This window comes from Capra hircus, chromosome 8, assembly GCF_001704415.2.
Source record: "Capra hircus breed San Clemente chromosome 8, ASM170441v1, whole genome shotgun sequence".
Lineage (NCBI taxonomy): Eukaryota > Metazoa > Chordata > Mammalia > Artiodactyla > Bovidae > Capra > Capra hircus.
The window spans coordinates 26,882,178-26,895,825 of NC_030815.1; the positions used below are offsets into that span (position 1 = coordinate 26,882,178).

A 13,648-nucleotide genomic window follows, 5' to 3' on the forward strand; every position below is an offset into this window, starting at 1 on the left:
ACAGGGGTCAAGACAATCCCCATGGAAAAGAAATGCAAAAGAGCAAAATGGCTGTCTCGGGAGGCCTTACAAATAACTGTGAAAAGAAGAGAAGTGAAAAGCAAAGGAGAAAAGGAAAGATATAAGCATCTGAATGCAGAGTTCCAAAGAATAGCAAGGAGAGATAGGAAAGCATTCCTCAGCGATCAGTGCAAAGAAATAGAGGAAAACAACAGAATGGGAAAGACTAGAGATATCTTCAAGAAAATCAGAGATACCAAGGGAACATTTCATGCAAAGATGGGCTCGATAAAGGACAGAAATGGTCTGGACCTAACAGAAGCAGAAGATATTAAGAAGAGGTGGCAAGAATACACAGAAGAATTGTACAAAAAAGATCTTCATGACCAAGATAATCACGATGGTATGATCACTCACCTAGAGCCAGACATCCTGGAATGTGAAGTCAAGTGGGCCTTAGGAAGCATCACTATGAACAAAGCTAGTGGAGGTGATGCAATTCCAGTTGAGCTGTTTCAAATCCTGAAAGATAATGCTGTGAAAGTGCTACACTCGATATGCCAGCAAATTTGGAAAACTCAGTTTTCATTCCAATCCCAAAGAAAGGCAATGGCAAAGAATGCTCAAACTACTGCACAATTGCACCCATCTCACACACTAGTAAAGTAATGCTCAATACTCTCCAAGCCAGGCTTCAGCCATATGTGAACCGTGAACTTCCAGATGTTCAAGCTGGTTTTAGAAAAGGCAGAGAAACCAGAGATCAAATTGCCAACATCCACTGGATCATGGAAAAAGCAAGAGAATTCCAGAAAAACATCTATTTCTGCTTTATTGACTATGCCAAAGCCATGGACTGTGTGGATCCCAATAAACTGTGGAAAATTCTGAAAGAGTTGGGAATATCAGACCACCTCACCTGCCTTTTGAGAAACGTATATGCAGGTCAGGAAGCCATAGTTAGAACTGAACATGGGCCAACAGATTGGTTCCAAATAGGAAAAGGAGTACATCAAGGCTGTATATTGTCACCCTGCTTATTTAACTTATATGCAGACTACATCATGAGAAACGCTGGGCTGGAAGAAGCACAAGCTGGAATCAAGATTGCCAGGAGAAATATCAATAACCTCAGATATGCAGATGACACCACCTTTATGGCAGAAGGTGAAGAGGAACCGAAAAGTCTCTTGATGAATGTGAAAGAGGAGAGCGAAAAAGTTGGCTTAAAGTTCAACATTGAGAAAACTAATAGAGTTTTGCCAAAAAAATGCACTGGTCATAGCAAACACCCTCTTCCAACAACACAAGAGAAGACTCTACACATGGACATCACCAGATGGTCAATACCGAAATCAGACTGATTATATTCTTTGCAGCCAAAGATGGAGAAGCTCGATACAGTCAACAAAAACAAGACCAGGAGCTGACTGTGGCTCAGATCATGAACTCCTTATTACCAAATTCGGACTTATATTGAAGAAAGTAGGGAAAACCGCTAGGCCATTCAGGTATGACCTAAATCAAATCCCTTATGGTTATAGAGTGGAAGTGAGAAATAGATTTAAGGGCCTAGATCTGATAGATAGAGTGCCTGATGAACCACGGAATGAGGTTCATGACATTGTACAGGAGACAGGGATCAAGACCATCCTCAAGGAAAAGAAATGCAAATAGCTGTGAAAAGAAGAGAAGCGAAAAGCAAAGGAGAAAAGGAAAGATATAAGCATCTGAATGCAGAGTTCCAAAGAATAGCAAGAACAGATAAGAAAGCCTGCTACAGTGATCCATGCAAAGAAATAGAGGAAAACAATAGAATGGGAAAGACTAGAGATCGCTTCAAGAAAATTAGAGATACCAAGGGAACAGTTCATACAAAGATGGGCTCGATAAAGGACAGAAATGGTCTGGACCTAACAGAAGCAGAAGATATTTAAGAAGAAGTGGCAAGAATACACAGAAAAACTGTACAAAAAAGATCTTCACGACCCAGATAATCATGATGATGTGATCATTAACCTAGAGCCAGACATCTTGGAATGTGAAGTCAAGTGGGCCTTAGGAAGCATCACTATGAACAAAGCTAGTGGAGGTGAAGGAATTCCAGTGCAGCTGTTTCAAATCCTCAAAGATGATGCTGTGAAAGTGTTGCACTCAATATGCCAGCAAATATGGAAAACTCAGCAGTGGCCACAGGACTGGAAAAGGTCAGTTTTCATTCCAATTCCAAACAAAGGCAATGCCAAAGAATGCTCAAACTACCGCACAGTTGCACTCATCTCACATGCTAGTAAAGTAATGCTAAAAATTCTCCAAGCCAGGTTTTAGCAATACGTGAACCGTGAACTCCCTGATGTTCAAGCTGGATTTAGAAAAGGCAGAGAAACCAGAGATCAAATTGCCAACATTCGCTGGATCATCGAAAAAGCAAGAGAGTTCCAGAAAAACATCTATTTCTGCTTCACTGACTACACCAAAGCCGTGGACTGTGTGGATCACAATAAACTGTGGAAAATTCTGAAAGAGATGGGAATACCAGACCACCTAACCTGCCTCTTGAGAAATCTGTATGCAGGTCAGGAAGCAACAGTTAGAACAGGACATGGAACAACAGACTGGTTCCAAATAGGAAAAGGAGTACATCAAGGCTGTATATTGTCACCCTGCTTATTTAACTTATATGCAGACTACATCATGAGAAACACTGGACTGGAAGAAATATAAGCTGGAATCAAGATTGCCGGGAGAAATATCAATAACCTCAGATATGCAGATGACACCACCCTTATGGCAGAAAGTGAAGAGGAGCTAAAAAGCCTCTTGATGAAAGTAAAAGAGGAAAGTGAAAAAGTTGGCTTAAAGCTCAACATTCAGAAAACGAAGCTCATGGCATCCGGTCCCATCACTTCATGGGAAATAGATGGGGAAACAGTAGAAACAGTGTCAGAATTTATTTTGGGGGGCTCCAAAATCACTGCAGATGGTGACTGCAGCCATGAAATTAAGAGATGCTTACTCCTTGGAAGAAAAGTTATGACCAACCTAGATAGTATATTTAAAAGCAGAGACATTACTTTGCCGACTAAGGTCCGTCTAGTCAAGGCTATGGTTTTCCCAGTGGTCATGTATGGATGTGAGAGTTGGACTGTGAAGAAGGCTGAGCGCCAAGAATTGATGCGTTTGAACTGTGGTGTTGGAGAAGACTCTTGAGAGTCCCTTGGCCTGCAAGGAGATCCAACCAATCCATTCTGAAGGAGATCAACCCTGGAATTTCTTTGGAGGGAATGATGCTAAAGCTGAAGCTCCAGTACTTTGGCCACCTCATGTGAAGAGTTGACTCATTGGAAAAGACTCTGATGCTGGGAGGGATTGGGGGCAGGAGGAGAAGGGGACGACCCAGGATGAGATGGCTGGATGGCATCACGGACTCGATGGACGTGAGTCTGAGTGAACTCCGCGAGATGGTGATGGACAGGGAGGCCTGGGGTGCTGCAATTCATGGGGTCGCAAAGAGTCGGACACGACTGAGCGACTGAACTGAACTGAACTGAAGATCCTGGCACCTGGTCCCATCACTTTTGGGGAACAGATGGGGAAACAGTGAAAACAGTGTCAGACTTTATTTCTGGGGGCTCCAAAATCACTGCAGATGGTGATTGCAGCCATGAAATTAAAAGACGCTTACTCCTTGGAAGGAAAGTTGTGTCCAAACTTGACAGCATATTGAATAGCAGAGACGTTACTTTGCCCACAAAGGTCAAGGCTATAGTTTTCCCAGTGGTCAGGTATGGATGTGGCAGTTGGACTGTGAAGCCTAAGAACTGATGCTTTTGAACTGTGGTGTTGGAGAACACTCTTGAGAGTCCCTTGGACTGCAAGGAGATCCAACCAGTCCATTCTAAGGAGATCAATCCTGCGTGTTCTTTGGAAAGTCTGATGTTAAAGCTTAAACTCCAATACTTTGGCCACCTCATGCGAAGATTTGACTCATTGGAAAAGACTCTGATGCTGGGAGGGATTGGGGGCAGGAGGAGAAGGGGACGACAGAGGATGAGATGGCTGGATGGCTTCACTGACTCAATGGATCTGAGTTTGAATGAACTCCAGGAGTTGGTGATGGAGTGGGAGGCCTGGCGTGCTGAAATTCACGGGGTTGCAAAGAGTCGGACATGATTTAGCAACTGAACTGAATCGAATATACAGAAAAAATTTTTTTAACGTTAAGTGTTGTCAACTCAGGAGATGCTGTTGTAGATACACGTTGTCATATATAAGACTCCTTTGTGTTTGCATGCTAAGATGCTTCATTCATTTCTGACTCTTATTGACCCGATGGACTATAGCCCGCCAGGCTCCACTGTCCATGGGATCCTCCAGGCAAGAATACTGGAGTGGGTTGCCATTTCCTCCTCCAGTGGATCTCCCTGACTCAGGGATTGAACCCATGTCTCTTATGTTTCCTGCATTGGCAGGCACGTTCTTTTCCACTAGTGATATTTGGGAAGCAACATAAGCCTCCTCGTAATCACAAAGCAAAACCCTACAATAAACACACAAAAGATAAACAGAAAGGAATATAAATACATTTATACAACTTAAGAAAGTTATCAAAATATAAAAGAAGAGAACAGAACTATAAAAAACATCCAGTAAACAATTAACAAAGACATCAATATGTACATACATATCAGCAATTATTTTAAGTGGAAATGCCCTAAATTCTCCAAAAAAAGACATAGAGTAGCTAGATGAATAAAAATAAGATAAGGCCTATCTATACACTGACTACAAAAGATTCACTATACATGTTAAGACACACATAGACTGAACATGAAGGGATTGAAAAACTTATTTCATGCAAAAGGAAACCAAAGGAAGCTGAAGTAGTGACACTTATATCGGACTAAACAGACTTTAAAACAAGACTGTTGCAGAAAACAAAGATGGATATTATATAATGATGTGTTGTTCAACAAGAGGATTTACCATTTGCAAATATTCATACACCCTACATCAGTTCAGTTCAGTTCAGTCGCTCAGTCATGTCCGACTCTTTGCCACCCCATGAATTGCAGCACGCCAGGCCTCCCTGGCCATCACCATCTCCCAGAGTTCACTCAAACTCACGTCCATCGAGTTGGTGATGCCATCCAGCCAGCTCATCCTCTGTCGTCCCCTTCTCCTACTGCCCCAATCCCTCCCAGCATCAGAGTCTTTTCCAATGAGTCAGCTCTTCGCATGAGGTGGCCAAAGTACTGGAGTTTCAGCTTTATCATCATTCCTTCCAAAGAATACCCAGGACTGATCTCCCCCAGAATGGACTGGTTGGATCTCCTTGCAGTGCAAGGGACTCTCAAGAGTCTTCTTCAACACCATAGTTCAAAAGCATACATCCTACATAAGAGTACCTAAATATAGAAAGCAAATATTAAGAGACCTAATGGTAAAAACAGATAGTAATACAGTAGTTGTTCTGCTCAGATTTAATATTTCATGATAGTTCAGTCTTACTAAGTGGTATGTTTCCAGGAATTTATCTATTTATGTTCTCGGATAAGCAATTTGTTGGGATTCATTTATTATAAGTATTTTCCTATGATTCTTTGTATTATGTTTCTGAGTTATCAGTTGTAACACCTCCTGTTTCATTTTTTATTTTGAATCCTCTCTTTTTTCCTTATATGTATAGCTAAAGCCTTGTCAATTTTATTTATCTTTTCAAAGAATCAGTTCTGAACAGATTTATAACTGGTAAGGAGACTGAATCAGTAATCAAAAGCCTCCCATCCAACAAAAACCAGGACCAGATGGCTTCATTAATGAATTCTACAAAATATTTAGAGAATTAATATTAATTCTTCTCAAACTCTTCCAAAATATTTAAGAGAAGGGAGCTCTTCCAAACTCATTTTACACGGCCAATATTATCTTGATACCAAAACCAGAAAAGGACACCACAAAAATGAAAATTATGGGCCAATTTAAAAATGGGCTGAATATCTAAACAGACATTCTTCAAAAGAAGACATACAGGAATAATTTGCTTAATATGCTTTGCTTTACTGTGTTTTTTACCTAGATACTGTGTTTTTTCAACAAATTGAGTATGTGTGGCAACCTTCTGTCAGCCAAGTCTACAGGTGCCATTTCTAACAGCATTTGGTCATTTTATGTCTGTGTTCCACATTTTGGTAATTTTCCCAATATTTCAAGCCCTTCTCAAGCAAAAGGATTACAACCCACTGAAAACTCAGACTACAGATAGCATTTCTTAGCAATAAAGTGCTTTTTAATTAAGGTAAGTGCATTTTTTTAGATGTAATGCTATTGTACACTTAATAAAATACAATATAGTATAAATACAATTTTTATGTACACCGGGAAACCACATAAATCATGTGGCCTGCTTTACAGCAATATTCATTTTATTGTTGTGATCTGGAAAAAATACCTCACAATATCTCCTAGAAATGCCTGTACAGATGGCCAACAGATACGTGAAAAGATGTTCAACATCATTAATCAGTAGGGAACACAAATCAAAACCATACTGAAATATCATCTCATATCTTTTAGAATATCTATTACAAAAAAGACAAAGTAACAAATCTTGGTGAGAATGTGGAGAAAAGAGAACCCTTGTGCACTTCTGGTGGGAATGTAAAGAAGTACAGTCACTTTGTATGATAATATGGAGGCTATTCAAAAAAATAAAAATAGAACTACCATATGATCCAGCAATTCTACTTCTGGGTATTTAACTAAAGAAGATGCAAACACTAACATGAAAAGATATATACACCCCAATGTTCATTACAGCATTATGATAGCCAAGCTATGGAAATAACCTAGGTGTTCATTGATGGATGACAGAAAGAAACTGTGGCATATATATATATATATATATACACACACACATATAATGGATATTATTCAGTCATAAAAAATAATAGTATCTTGACATTTGTGATAGCATGGATGGGCCTCACAGACATTATGCTAAATAAAGTAAGTCAGAGAGAGAAAAACAAATAACATATGATGTCTCTCATATGCGCAATCTAAAGAAACAAAGAAGCTCAAAAATACAGACAACAAACTGATGATTAACAGAGGTGATAAAAGAAATGGGTGAAGGGGGTCAAAAGGTAAAAAGAAAACAAAAGAAAAAAGAAAGGAGCACAGGTTCGAGTACTATGATCCCACATGTCGCAGGGAATGGCTAAAAAAAAAAAAAAGTAAAGAAAAGAAAAAAGAGTAGTAAAAATAAAGGTCTCATCAGTATTTCACCTAGTGATCTTAGTCACTAGGTGGTCACTGGGCAGTCACTAATGGTCACTGTCTTGACCTATGGGGGAAAAAAAAAAAGAACTCAGTCAAAAAGCAAGCTTAAGTGAAAGTCACTCAAGTCATGTCCAACTCTTTGTGACCCCATGGACTATACAGTCCATGGAATTCTCCAGCCCAGAATACGGGAGTGGGCAGCCATTCCCTTCTCCAAAGTTTAAAATATGACATAAATCAATGGTGTAAAACAGAAGGATTCAAATATTGGCCTTGACAAGTCATGACCATACTAAATAAGTGAAACTGGAACAACAAAGTAACTGTGACAAAATCCAGATGAGTGATATATAAACATTCAAATATTACATACAAATTATTAAGTATAAATAACTGAGTATACTTGTCAACAGCTAAAAAGCACAGTGTTAACAATTAAGCTGTAGTAAGGTTAAATAAGAAGGAACTCTATCATATCAACCTTATTTACTTTTTTTAATGAGGTTACTTGAGGATAGACTGAAGTCATATAGTAAATACACTTATCCTGATTTTAACAAAGGAAAATCTTGCAATTGAAATAGATAATCCCCTTTTACTAAATACTCTCAGGCTAGGGTTCAGGCAGGTTTCAGATTTGCAGATCTCCAAGTTTCCTTCTAGCTCTAAGACTGTGACTCCAGGTGAGAATCACATCACTTCTAGAAAATGTAATGTCATATGAAAATATAAATGAATTATTGATAGTAACTACCTCTACATTATCAATAACTCTATATTACCTACAAAACTTTGAACAAACATAACCAATAAAACTTCATCAATGAATAATAAAAATGAATATTCTCTCCTTATCAAATATTTCCTTAAAACTTTAATAAACTATAAACCTAACTTTTAAGTGTTCTCTCTACTTGATTTTCTCATGAAAGATGAAAATGCTAATAAGATACGAAGGAGTAAAGAATACAAATAGGGAGAACAGGGTAAGATTCTTAGAAGCTGAAAATAAAACATAAAAAACTGGATAATTTTAAACTGCCTACATTGAATATTTATTCTGACAAAGTTACCTTCTCTTCTCTCTGCCATAAATGTATTCAATTCTTGTATTCTTGCTTTATCAACAGACATATGTACTTTAAGTTTATCCAGTTCTTCTTGAAGATTCATTCTATGAAAATTAACATAATAAACAATTACTTTAAATATGTAAGTTAAGAAAAATATGGCAAACATGTATGTAAAGGTGGCAAAAAATTTTTTAAATACATGAATTAGTAAAAAAAGCTAGAGCACATTAATATTAACAAATCCTAACAATTAAAATTGAATTTTAATGATATCTCTAAAGTAAAATGTTTCAACTGAGTTTTAACTTTGTCTAAATAAACATACTAAATAATTAAAAAACATAAACTACATAATTTTAAAAAAATCTGACTTACCAGATCATTTTCCAACACACAGATACATGATATAAAATAATAATAAAACATTAATACATATCACTGAAAACAAAGAGAGTAAATCTAAAGATGCCAAATAAAGGCAAAAAACCCTTACTAGTAAAATGAAATTGAGCTATCATGACAACAGACCTGGATTAAATAACGTCCACGGACAGCTCTGACCTTGAGACCTGAGTGGACATGAAAATTTATCTGCAGGGACCTTCATGGCTGAGACACAAAACTGGATTAACTGCAGCAAGCTGGGACACAACATTTTCTGAATGAAAACCTGAGTATCTGAGCTTATCTGGCTGAAGTTCCATTAAAAAGCTTTTTGTCCAGTCTAAGGGCAAGAAAGAGTCAACCAAGTGTGATCAGAAACATAAGTATATATTGTTGTTGTTGAGTTACTAAGTCATGTCTGACTCTTTGTGACCTCATAGACTGTAGCACACCAGGCTCCTATGTCCTCCACCATCTCCTAGAGTTTGCTCAAGTTCATCATGTTTACTGAGTCAGTGATGCTATCTAACCACCTCATCCTCTGCTGCCCTCTTTTTCCTTTTGCTGTCAATTGTTCCTAGCGTCAGGGTCTTTTCCAATGAGTCAGCTCTCCACATCAAGTAGCCAAGGTATTAGAGCATCAGCTTCAGCATCAAGTGAAAATGAAAGTTGCTCAGCTGTGTTCAACTCTTTGCAACCCCATGGACTGGGGCCTGCCAGACTCCTCTGTCTGGAATTCTCCAGGCAAGAATACTGGAGTGGGTAGCCATTCCCTTCTCCAGACGATGTTCCCAACCCAGGGATCAAACCCATGTTTTCCACATTGCAGTTGGATTCTTTACCATCTGAGACAACAGGGAAGCCCAAGAACACTGGAGTGGGTAGCTTATCCTTTCTCCAGGAGATCTTCCCAACACAGGGATCTAACCAGGAGCTCCTGTATTTCAGGCAGATTATTTATCAGCTGAGCTACCAGGGAAGCCCAAAAGTGGAAGTGTTAGTCACTCTGTCGTGTCCGGTTCTTTGTCACCTCATGGACTATAACCCACCAGGCTCCTCTATCCATGGAATTCTCCAGGCAAGAATACTGGAGTAGGTTGCCATCAGTCCTTCCAATGAATATTCATGGTTGATTTCCTTTAGGATGGACTGGTTTGATATCCTTGAAGTCCAAGGGACTCTCAAGAGTCTTCTCCAGTACCACAATTTGAAAGAATCAATTCTTAGCTGCTCAGACTCCTTTATGGGCCAACTCTCACATCTGAACATGACTATTGGAAAAAAAAAATCTTAGCTTTAATTAGACAGACCTTTGTCGACAAAGTGGTATCTCTGCTTTTTAATATACTGTCTAGGTTTGTCATAGCTTTCCTTCCAAGAAGCAAGTGTCTTTTAATTCCATGGCTGCAATCACCATCTGCAGTGATTTTTGGAGTCCAAGAAAATAGTCTGTCACTGCTTCTACTGTTTCCCAATCTCTGCCAGGAAGTGATGGGACCAGATGCCATGATTTTAGTTTTTTGAATGTTAAGTTTTGCTCTCCTCTTTCACTCTCATTACGAGGCTCTGTAGTTCCTCTTTGCTTTCTGCCATTAGAAAGGTATCATCTGCCTATCTGAGGATGTTGATATTTCTCCTGGAAACCTTGACTCCAGCTTGTGATTAATCTACTTCAGCATTTCACATGATGTACTCTGCAGGTAAGTTAAAAGTGCAGAGTAACAATATATTGCCTTGTACTCCTTTCCCAGTTTTGAACCGGCCAGTTTTTCCAGGTCTGGTTCTAACTTTTGCTTTTTGATCCACAAACAGATTTCTCAGGAGACAGGTAAGGTAGTCTGGTACTCTTGTCTCTCTAAGAATTTTTCACAGTTTGTTGTGATTCACACTGTCAAAGGCTTTAGTAGTCAATGAAGCAGAAGTAGGTGTTTTTCTGTAATTCCTTTGCTTTCTCCATGATTCAACAAATGTTGGCAATTTGATCTCTAGTTCCTCTGGCTCTTCAAAACCCAGCTTGTACATCTGGAAATTCTCAGTTCATGTACTGTGAAAGGCTAGCTTGAAGGGCTTAAGCAGGACCTTGCTAGCGTGTGAAATGAGTGCAAATGTATGGTAGTTTGTACATTCTTTGGCATTGCTCTTCTTTGGGATTGGCATGACAACTGACCTTTTCCAGTCCTGTGGCCAGGAATCTCTGTTGAGATTTCCAAATTTGCTGGCATATTGAGTGCAGCACTTTCACAGCATCATCTTTTAGGATTTGAAATAGCTCAGCTGGAATTTTGTCACCTCCACTAGCTCTGTCTGTAGTGATGCTTCCTAAGGCCCACTTGACTTCACATTCCAGGATGTCTGGCTCTAGGTGAGTGACCACACCATCATGGTTATCCGGGTCATGAAGACCTTTTCTGTATAGTTCTTCTGCGTATTCCTGCCACCTCTTCTTAATCTCTCCTGCTTCTGTTAGGTCCATAACATTTCCGTCCTTTATTGTGCCCATCCTTGCATGAGATGTTCCTTTGATAGTTTCAATTTTCTTGAAGAGATCTCCATTCTTTTACATTCTATTGTTTTCCCCTATTTCTTTGTATTGCTCATTTAAGAAGGCCTTCTTTTTTCTCCTTGCTCTTCTCCAGAATTCTTCATTCAGTTGGATACATCTTTCCCTTTCTCCCTTGCCTTTTGCTTCTCTTCTTTCCTCAGCTATCTGCAAAGCATCCTCAGACAACCACTTTGCCTTCTTGCATTTCTTTTTCAATTCATTTTCTATATTGCTGCTGCTGCCAAGTCACTTCAGTCGTGTCCGACTCTGTGCGACCCCGTGGACGGCAGCCCACCAGGCTCTCCCATCCCTGGGATTCTCCAGGCAAGAATACTGGAGTGGGTTGCCATTTCCTTCTCCACATTTTCTGTATTACTGACATTAAAACTGAGCCATTATATGTTTGCAGAGATCTGAACAAATGACAGTAATGTAAAAACAGGTTTATGACCTGTGTAGATTGAGAGTTCCGGCAGACACAGTCATCCACTACAGAGAGGTGTCTAAAACTGAGAGAATGGACAAGAAGAAAACCACAACAGAAAATAATTCTTAAAGAAGTCAGGTTTGTACATAAGAGTAAATATGAATAAGCTCAAAGCCATAAATGACAGTCTGTATATCACCCCATTCAAAATGGGAGAATCTACAAGGAAAGAGGGATAACACAATAATTTAAAATGAATTCTTACAAAATTATAGTTTTTAAAATGGTAATACAAAAGAAGAGTTATAAACATATATGAAAAAGAACAGGGGTTTATGACAGAGACAAATTTTTTTTTTTCAGAGACAAATTTTAAAAAAAGAACCAACTACTATATCTAGAAATGATAATAAATAAAAGTAAAGCTAGTAATAACAACATAATAACTGAAATTTAAAGTTCAGTGAGTGGATTAAAAGGCACACCTAAAAGCTAATAAAACTTTGTAAAATTAAAGACAACACAAAGAAACAAAGCAAAGGAAACAGTAACTGTATATATAGTGTGTTGGAATGAGAAGGCCAGAAAGCATCTAATAGAAATTATTTGAAGAGAGAATTGAGAAAATGGGGGGTGGGGGTGGGGAGACAATATTTAACATACAATAACTGAAGATTAAGAAGCAATCTTAATAAGATTGCTTCTTAATCTAATAACAAAATCAGATGGAAAATAAGTAATATTTTCCATATTCCATGGTTTACTACTCACAGGTCCTACATTAAAGAACGTTCTATTTCAGGAAGAAAACAAACTCAAAAGCAATGTATACAACAAAATAGGAAATGATGATGAAAGAAGTACAAATGTGTACATAATAGCAAGCAAACATTTATTAAGCAAAGCAATCAAAATATCTAAGTGAAGGTAAAACTAACATTCTGAACAACAAAATGATATTAGATGAATAAGAGGATCAGAATTAAAGCATTTGAAGATCCTTGCATTGTAAAAGAAGAATGGAAGCATACTGAAGAAATTAAGACTCAAACAAATGAAGTATGTTATAATTTCAAGAAAAAACATTTAAAGAATGGAAAACAAAAATTTACAAACTAGCAGAACACAAAAATGAACTAAAAATATAATCAAATTGAAGGAAAGAAATATCTTTAAAAGAATCATAAAAAATGAAAAATATTAAGGATAAATATGGTCCTTATAGGACAGTGAAAGAAATGATTTGCTAGGAAGATACAACAGTTCTAAATTTTTATGTACTAAACAAGAAATATAATTCTTAAAATAATTCAAATTAAAAGGTATATAAAGTGGAAGAAGAAAAACAAGTAGTCTCTGCTTCCCCCCACTCAATTTACTTCCTGAAAAAAACTGTTTATAGTTTAATACAAATAATTATATTTTTGTCCATAGAAACATAAATACACATATATAAAGATTTAACAAACTGGAATCTTACACATTTGAAATTAGGTTACACTTAGGTTACAGGCTGATGGGAAGGGCAAACAAACATGCACACACATATGCATCCATGCTCAGCCATGTCCAACTCTTCGCGACCCCATGGACTGTAGCCCGCCAGGCTCCTTTGTCCAAGGGATTTCCCAGGAAAGAATGCTGGAGTAGTTGCCATTTCCTCCTCCTGGGGATCTTCTCGATCAAGGGATCGAACCTGCATCTGCTGTGTCTCCTGCATTGGCAGGTAGATTCTTTACCACTGAGCCACCTGGGAAGTACACACATCTATACCCAACCACAAAGTGATTAAGTTTAAATTAGGTTCTTGCTTTGTTTTGCTAAGAACATAGAACATAATGCAGCAAGATGGCCCCACAAAGAAAAACCAGATGTAGCTCATCTTAGTTTTCCTTGGCTCTTACTTAGATCACTAACCCGGTGGAACACAGGGCTAGA

General features: G+C 38.2%; 1 protein-coding gene across 2 annotated transcripts in view; it reads right to left on the reverse strand.

The window, feature by feature from the left end:
* The window catches only part of CNTLN (centlein), a 355,730-nt gene that overhangs the window by 111,529 nt on the left and 230,553 nt on the right, over positions 1–13,648 (reverse strand). For both annotated transcript variants that reach the window (XM_018051925.1, XM_018051924.1), the window contains exon 13: positions 8,358–8,458. In XM_018051925.1, coding sequence (XP_017907414.1) covers positions 8,358–8,458 — 101 coding nt within the window. The remainder of the gene's footprint in view (positions 1–8,357; positions 8,459–13,648) is intronic.